General features: G+C 51.6%; 1 protein-coding gene across 1 annotated transcript in view; it reads left to right on the top strand.

Annotated features, from left to right (window-relative positions):
- LOC129392709 (uncharacterized) overlaps positions 1-8,150 on the top strand; it is a 126,515-nt gene that overhangs the window by 80,401 nt on the left and 37,964 nt on the right. Inside the window, 4 exon segments of the mRNA XM_055089741.1 lie at positions 887-1,053; positions 2,534-2,646; positions 3,701-3,782; positions 7,409-7,546. Coding sequence (XP_054945716.1) covers positions 887-1,053; positions 2,534-2,646; positions 3,701-3,782; positions 7,409-7,546 — 500 coding nt within the window.

Genomic DNA, 8,150 nt, shown 5'->3' with positions numbered 1-8,150 from the left:
ATCCCCCCCCCACACACACATAGTAGGTGCGCATGGTTGAACATTGCATAATGAGGGAAGGAAACGACCCCTTCCTGAGACCTACTATGTGCCCCACGCACAGGTGTTCGCAGATGTGGTATCTCAGTTGATCTTGGCAATGTCCCTCGAGGTGGGCGGGCTGTGCCCACTTTATAGGTGAGGAGATTGAGGCTCAGAGCTGCCAGGCTTGTCTGTGTCTGCCGGAGAGGGCCACCCACCCTGCTAGGCCCAAGTGGCAGGTGACGGGGCTGGGCCAGATCCTGGACTCTCCTTTTCTGGAGAGTTTTTACCTGCTGCGAAGACGAGGGGCAGCCCAGCTGGGAGGCAGGGGACTGGAAGAGATGCCCCTGTGGGGTGGGAGGGGACACAGACCCTCCAGCCTGGGCCAGGCAAGCTGCAGGTCAGTAGTATTTGATATTGATTTGATATTTGATTAACCCTGAAGAAAAGCATCATTGGTTTGTTCATTCCCTCAACAAGTACTGGACAGGTACCTATGATGTGTCTGGCTGGGGCTGTGCTAAGTGCTGGGGTTATAGCGGGGAATGAAACAGACTAAAGGCCCTCCTGTCATGGAGCTGACCTTCTGGCAGGGGAGGGAGCGGGAAGGGCTGGGAGGTACTTTAGATGGGCAGTCATGGGAGGCTCCTCGGAGGAGTTGTCCTGTCAGCAGCGACTCCAATGAGAGAAGGAACTGGCCAGGCCAAGACTAGGGGACGCCTCCTGACAGATGATGTCACTGGGACTCAGAGAGGTGAAAGACTTGCCCAGGGTCAATCCCACTGGTATCCTCAGGGTGCGACCCTAAACTGGGAAGGGAGGTGAACCCCCGTCCCTAGCAGCCTTTGCCATTCTCTGCCTTTAGAGACCCAGACCCAGGCCCACGTGGTCCTCCGAGGTGGGGATGGTGGGATCAGCGTTGACGTGGCAGCCCTGATGGCCTGGCCGATGAACGGCCCTCTGGAGCTGGTGGTGAATGTCAGCCACACGGCGCCCGCTCTCCGGAGGCTGGGCCTGCCCTTCGCCAGCCAGGTGAGGAGTGGGTGGCCAGCCTGGGCAGGGGCAGGCTCCCTCCGAATTCTGTCAACGCCCATCCTGTTCCCGGGAGCAGAGGACCACTGTGTGCATGATTGACCGGGATGCCCTTGCCTCACGTCTCTCCAGTACTTTACAGTTTGTAAAGGCTTTATTAATAATTGTAACCAGTGTCTACTGAGTGACCTCTGTATTCCCAGCTGTGGGGCTGGTGTGGACTGGCCCCCTGCATCTCCGTGTTCCAGTTTCTGGTACTGTGTCCTTTCCGCCCTTCCACTTTTTAATCAAAATCAAAGCTCAGCTTCCATTTGTAGAGCGCCTACTGCGTGCTCGGCACCATTCTAAGGGTTTTATATGCATTGACTCATCTCGTGACACCCCAGCGAGAGGCAGAGCGGCACAGTCGTTACGGAATGCCGTCTCCGGAGGTCAGTCCCAGCTCTGCCATTTGCTGGCTGTGTGGCCTTGGGCAAATTCCTTAGCCTCTCTGTGCCCTCCATCTCCTCATCTGTGAAATGGGGATAATAATTGTATCGATCACGTGGGGGTTGTGAGGCTGGAGCGAGGAATACCAGTACTGCACCTGGGACGGTGTGTGGCTGGAGCAGATGCTTTAGAAGCTTTTGCTGCTCTGGTGGTGATGATGATGGTGGTAACTGTAATCATCATCATCATCTCTGGGTCACACGTGAGCGCCTAGGTGACCTGCCCAAGGTCACATAACAAGTAGACATCAAAATAGGGACTCAGGCTTGGTACGGGGCCCTTCCCCGAGATGCTCCCCGCCAACAACCTCTGAGAAGGGAAATGTGCTGTGGCCCCACTGCATGGGCACACCAGGCCAGGGCAGCCCCCAGGGCTGGCAGCAGTGGGGAGCCATGAACACCCCATGCCTGGGGCCATGTCCCAGCCAGTCATTTGGTGTGAACTCACCTCGATTGGCTGGGCCCTCCCACTCCCCCACGAGTCACAGAGCGCATGCATCAAAGCCTCTTTTCCGACCTCCTGTTCTGGATTATCCAGCAATCCCCCCGCCCCTGCACTCTGCCGTGGGAGGAGTCCTGGAGGGCCAGGATGTCACTCTTCATGCAGAGGGTCTGCGTCACCGTAACCCACGACGGAGCAGCCCGAGCTCCCTTCTCCCCTGACTTCATCTGAATCCCCTTTTCCTGGCCTCAGGACCAGGTGACGGGAGACCCATGGGGAGGTCATTCTTTGCCGATGTCAGGGGCTCAGGTCTGCACTGGGGGCCCACAGTAGGCAACCTGGGCTGCAGTGAGGGAGCCGGTCCAGGCCCTGCCCAAGGGTCCTCACCGTCCAAGAGGTTGTGAGATGGGGCCAGGCCTGATGGGCGTCTGCCACGCCGGGCTGGGGGGACAGGGACATGCTGGGGCTGTGGAGCATGGCCTGGCCTGTGAGGGTCCTCAGGCGCCTACCCTCCCCACACCTCACAGCCTGCCCCCCCATCCCTCTTCAGCTCATGTTCTGGGAGTTCTGGGCAGAGGAGGAGATGAGTTCTTCCCTGCAGCTGACCTGTGATTCTCAAGCCTGCCTGGTCTTCAACATCCATGGCCAGAACCGGGCGCTCAGGTGAGGGGTTCGCTACGCTCTGGGGGCCCAGAGAGGAGAGGAATGAGTGAGGGAGACCACAGCTGAGCACTCCTGACCTACAGCCCCACTGCACAGGTGTGACAAGGGAAGCTCAGAGAGGCCAAGTGACTTACCCAAGATCACACAGCTAATAAAATATCTTTGACCTCTGGGGGTAGGACATGGATGAGGAGTTCTTGGTCTCACAAACTAAATGCATCCCAGGCCTCGAGTACATATTAGTAACTATTACAGCTCTTCAATCCAGGGACCTACTGGGTGCCGGGGTCGGGGGTCTTACAGTCAGATGAAGTCAGGTGGCCAGTGGTTCTCACCTGGGGGCGAGTGTGCCCACCCAGGAGTGTTTGGCAACGTCTGGGGAAATGTCTGGTTGTTACGACTCGGCATGGGATGCTACTGGCTCCTAGTGGGCGGGGGCCAGGGGTGCTGCCAGACTCCTGTAACGCACAGGTCAGCCCACAACAGTGAATCGTGTGGCCCAAGGTGTCAGCTGTGCTGAGGTTGAGACACCCTGGTGTAGAGGCACCACCAGGCCAGGGCAGCCCCCAGGGCTGGCAGCAGTGGGGAGCCATGAACACCCCAGCCTGAAGAGGCAAGGAAGGGGTGCTGTGTGCACAGGGCTGCTGGGAGGGAGCCCGGGTTCAAATCCCACCGTCCACTCTGCTGAGGCTCCACTGGCCAAGCCCGAGGGGGCCCATCGGTGGGCCTGCAGAAGACGTGCCTCCCGGTACCACCCAGCGCCTGTGCTGAAGGGGAAACTGAGGGACTTGCCCAATGTCCCTGCCCAGGACCAGGCAGAGGCCAAGCTGGGATTCAAACTCAGGTCGCCTGGGGGCAGGCTGCAGCCCCGACCATTACAACCCATGGCCCTCAGGCCTCGGGGCGTGTGAATAGCCCTTTATCGGCTATTCTGCTGCTGTGTTCCTGAGTCACCACCCCTCTGCTGGGGAGGTTGGCTTGGTCCTGACCCGGCCCTGGAGGCCCTGGACTGGGTGCCCTCAAGCCAGGCCTCTCACATCCTCTTCCTTTCCAGCAAAGAGCTGCGGCTCTCAGGCCGGCATCGCCTCCCCATCCTCCTAGGCTGCTGCCCCAGCAGAGCCTCAGCCTCAGCCAAGGTAACTATGTCCCGGCCTCCCCTGAGTTCCTAACTGGTTCCAGATGCCCTGCCCGAGGCGGGTGTGGAGAGTGTTAACACATCCACATCTGTCTGCCGGCTGCACAGGCCCCCGTGGGCGACTCTCGGAAACCCCTGGCTCCAGCTTTCCCAAACAGGCCCAGGTTTACATTCCTGGGCTAGCCCCTGCGGCCCCCAGCCGGGCCCACGAGACCCTTAGGAGCCGGGGGAGACTTTGCCCGCCTGGTGCCTGGCGCCGCCTCACCCGGCCTGGCACGCTCCCGGTCCCTGGATCAGATGACGCGGCCTTTGAGCTGAGCCAGCATCACCTCCCAGGTGTCCCGTCTGCCTTCCCACAGGTCTTTGCGTGTCTTTGTGCCCTGTGTCCAAAAATCCCATTTTTACCTGGAACCCCCAGCATCTCCTGCACTCATGCATCTGCCCTGTGTGTAGCATCTGGAGGTCCTGGGGGAAGACGGGAGGACCCATGAGACCCATGATTCCCCCTCCCTCCGTGCTGCTGCCATTGTTTATTTCTGTCTGCCCCTCTTCCCCAAATCAGGAGATCCTGGAGGGTGGGCCCAGCACCTGGCACAGGGCCCAGTACATAGTAGGTGTGCGTAGTGAATGAATGAACGAAAGAAAGAATGAATGAATGACAGGATGTGTAAATGAGTGAGTGAATACAGTCACCAACTGGTCACTTCATTATCCCACCAGCCACCCAGTTTTGTTAAAAGCCCTCCCTGCCCTGGGCCAGGCTGCCTTTGTTTATAGAGCACCTACTGTGTGCCAGGCCCTGTACCCGCACTTCACACAGAATATCAGTGCTCCCCAGATTTCACTGCACCATCATTCGGGGAACCTCTTAGTTTTCCCCTAATCTTTATTTTGAATAATTTCCAACCTATAGAAAAATTATTGTAGGACAGTGGACATTTACCAACCGGTTTTTTCCCCAGTTTTATTGAGATGTAATTGACATACAGCACTGTATAACTTTAACATGTACAGCATACTGATCTGACTTACATCTATTGTGAAATAACTACAGTAAGTTTAGTTAACATCCATCATTTCATAGAGATACAGAAAAAGAAAAGAAAAGGAAAAAAATTTATTTCCCTGTGATGAGAAATCTTAGAATCTCCTCTCTTTTTTTAAAAATTAATTTTTATTGGAGTATAGTTGATTTACAATGCTGTGTTACTTTAGGCTGTACGGCAAAGTGAATCAGTTGTACGTATACATATATCCACTCTTTTTTAGATTCTGTTCCCATGTAGGGCATTACAGAGCATTGAGTAGAGTTCCCTGTGCTCTACAGTAGGTCCTTATTAGTTATCTATTTTATATATGTGTATATATCAATCCCAATCTCCCAATTTATCCCTCCCCCCCCTTTCCTCCTTGGTAATCATAAGTTTGTTTCCTGCATCTGTGACTCTGTTTGTTTTGTAAATTGGTTCATTTGTACCTTTCTCTTCTCTTAACCCCTTTCAAATATACCATTCAGCAGGGTTAACTGTAGTCATCCTGTTGTACATACATCCTTGGTATTTCTCTTATATCACCAAGTGTTAATATCTTACCACATCTTTCTATTTATACTTCCATATGTTATATACATTTGTATATTCGTACACGTATTTTCTGTATTATTGTGAGTTAATATTGAGTTGTTTCTGGAGGCATCTCTTTACTCCTAAATACTGCAGCGAGTATTTCCTATAACAAGGTTATTTTCTTGTATATCACAACAGAGTTACAAAATTCAGGAAATTTAACGTGACATAATACCGTTATTGAGTATATGGTTCATCATAAAATTTCCCAGTTGTCGCAATCATTCTTTTGCAATAATGTTCTTTCGAGCGGTTTTGTTTTGTTTGTTTTAAATCCAGAGTGCAGTTCAGGGTCATCCAGGGTATTCAGTTTCTTAATCTAGAAATTCAGTTTCTTAATCTGAAATCTCTTTAGTTTCTTAATCTAGAGCAGGGGTCTGCAAACTTTTACTGTAAAGGGCCAGATAATACACATTTTAGCCTTTACACCCAATACCCTCTCTGTTGCAACTACTACCATTGTAACAAAAGAGCAGCAATAGACAATATGTAAATAAATGGGCATGGTCGTGTTCCAATAAAACTTTATTTACAACATCAGGCAGTGGGCCAAATTTGGCCCAAAGACTGACCCCTGATCTAGAAATTCTCTTCCCACTGCCTAAATTTTATTATTACACTTTTCAGACACTGAAAAATTAAAACAATTTTATAGTGAACACCCACGTACCCATCACCTAGGTTTTTTTCATTCATATTTTGCTCTACTTTATCACATAGTTCTCCATCCTTCTTAATTTTTGATGCATTTCAAAGTAAGTTGCTGATATTGATATACTTCCCCCTAAGCATTTCATTGTCATTAACCACATTAAAGAAGAACTCCTGCATTGAACAACAAGGATTTACTGTATAGCACAGGGAACTGTATTCAGTATCTTGTAATAACCTATAATGGAAAAGAATCTGAAGCTGTATACCTGAAACTGACATTGTAAATGTTAGTAAATACGCTATAGTTAAGTTTTTAAAAGAACTCCTGCATTGACGATTTTGCAGCGTTCAGGCAGTTGTTTTGCAAAAATCCCCCATTTGAATTTGTCAGATTGTTTGTGTGAGACATGATTCAGGTTGAACATTTTTGACAGGGGCATCACTAAATTAATGATGCTTCTGGAGAGTTCTTAAGAATGCCAATTCTTGGGGCTTCCCTGGTGGCGCAGCGGTTGAGAATCCGCCTGCCGATGCAGGGGACGTGGGTTCGTGTCCCGGTCCGGGAAGATCCCACATGCCGCGGAGCGGCTGGGCCCGTGAGCCATGGCCGCTGAGCCTGCGCGTCCGGGTGTCCCGGTCCGGGAAGATCCCACATGCCGCGGAGCGGCTGGGCCCGTGAGCCACAACAGTGAGAGGCCCGCATACCGCAAAAAAAAAAAAAAAAAGAATACCAGTCCTTGACCCAGTTTCCAGAGGCTCTGTTTTTACAGGTCTTGGGTGGGGGCCCAGAATCTATATTTTTGGCAGGTGCCCTAAGTGATTCTGCTATTCAGCCAGCCTGGAAGTTAGCACATTATTTCATATAGTTTTCATATCAACCCATTAATAAAGTAGGTATCATTATCCAAATTTATGTGGTAAGAAAGTGAAGGTGGTTATGGAACTAGCTAGAGGTCATTCATCCCATACCTGCTAGAGCCCGAATTGGGGCCCTGGTCTGTTTAATGCAATGCTTGTGTGTCGTCCTCTGCAGTAGACTGCCCCCTGCTGTTCACAATGGTAATACAACTAGAATTCTTGCCTGCCCGCCCCAGGCTGGTAGCTATCTACAAGTCAGTGTTACAGCATGAAGGGCACGGGGAGATTGTTGTCATGGCCCCACCTGGTGGTCTAAACTGAGGTTCAGGACCCTCATGTCATCAGAGTTTGTCCCATCCAGGGAGCTGTGCATCTTTCGGGCCCGGGTTTTGGGAGGCAGAGCTTGCTTACAGTGTGGAGCCAGCATCTTCCTCAGTGTTCCGTCAGAGACTTGGATGAGGAGATCTGACTTGCTTTTCTTCTGGCCCAGCTACGATACTCTGAGGGTGGAGCCGAGAGCACATTTGTCGTGATGGTGGAGGAGCATCATTTCCACGTTGGCTCCAGGCTGGTGGCTGCTAAGAACAGTCTCACCAACATCATCACGCTGGAACAGACCTTCCCCCAGGTGCGTGGAGGAGGCCAGAGCCAGGGCTAGGGCAGGCTGGGAGGCTCCTGGGGCAGCCCTTTGAGAAAAGAGGAATTGTTCTGGTTCCTGGGAGGATCCAATGCAGGCAGAGCTGTGATGTGGGCAAAATTTGCTGGAATGGATTCTCAGCTGGCCTCTGTATCCATCCATCTATCCATCCTCCCTCCCTCCCTCCCTCCCTCCCTCCCTCCCTCCCTCCCTTCCTCCCTTCCTTCCTTCTGCATTATTTATTGAGCATCTACTAGGTGCCAGACCAGACACTATTCCAGAAACTGGGGATGTTGCCTAGAACAGGATTGATGAGTCCTTCCTCTCATCAAGTGTACAGTCTAGTGGGGAGATTGACCAACAAAAAAATCAAATAAGAAAATATAACAGATGATGATACATACTATAGAAAAAACAAAATGGGGTGATATGAGTGGGAATTACTGGAGAGCTATTTAGTTGGCCAGGAAAGGCCCCACTAAGATGACATTTGAGCTAGCCGGAGATGACAAGCAGATATCAGCCATTTGAAAATCTGGTGAAAAGAAGATATACAGATTGCCAACAAACACATGAAAGGATGCTCAACATCACT

The sequence above is a fragment of the Physeter macrocephalus genome, chromosome 14, assembly GCF_002837175.3.
Source record: "Physeter macrocephalus isolate SW-GA chromosome 14, ASM283717v5, whole genome shotgun sequence".
Taxonomy (NCBI): Eukaryota; Metazoa; Chordata; class Mammalia; order Artiodactyla; family Physeteridae; genus Physeter; species Physeter macrocephalus.
Note: the sequence above shows the minus strand (reverse complement) of the source record. Positions and strands in the feature narration are given on the sequence as shown.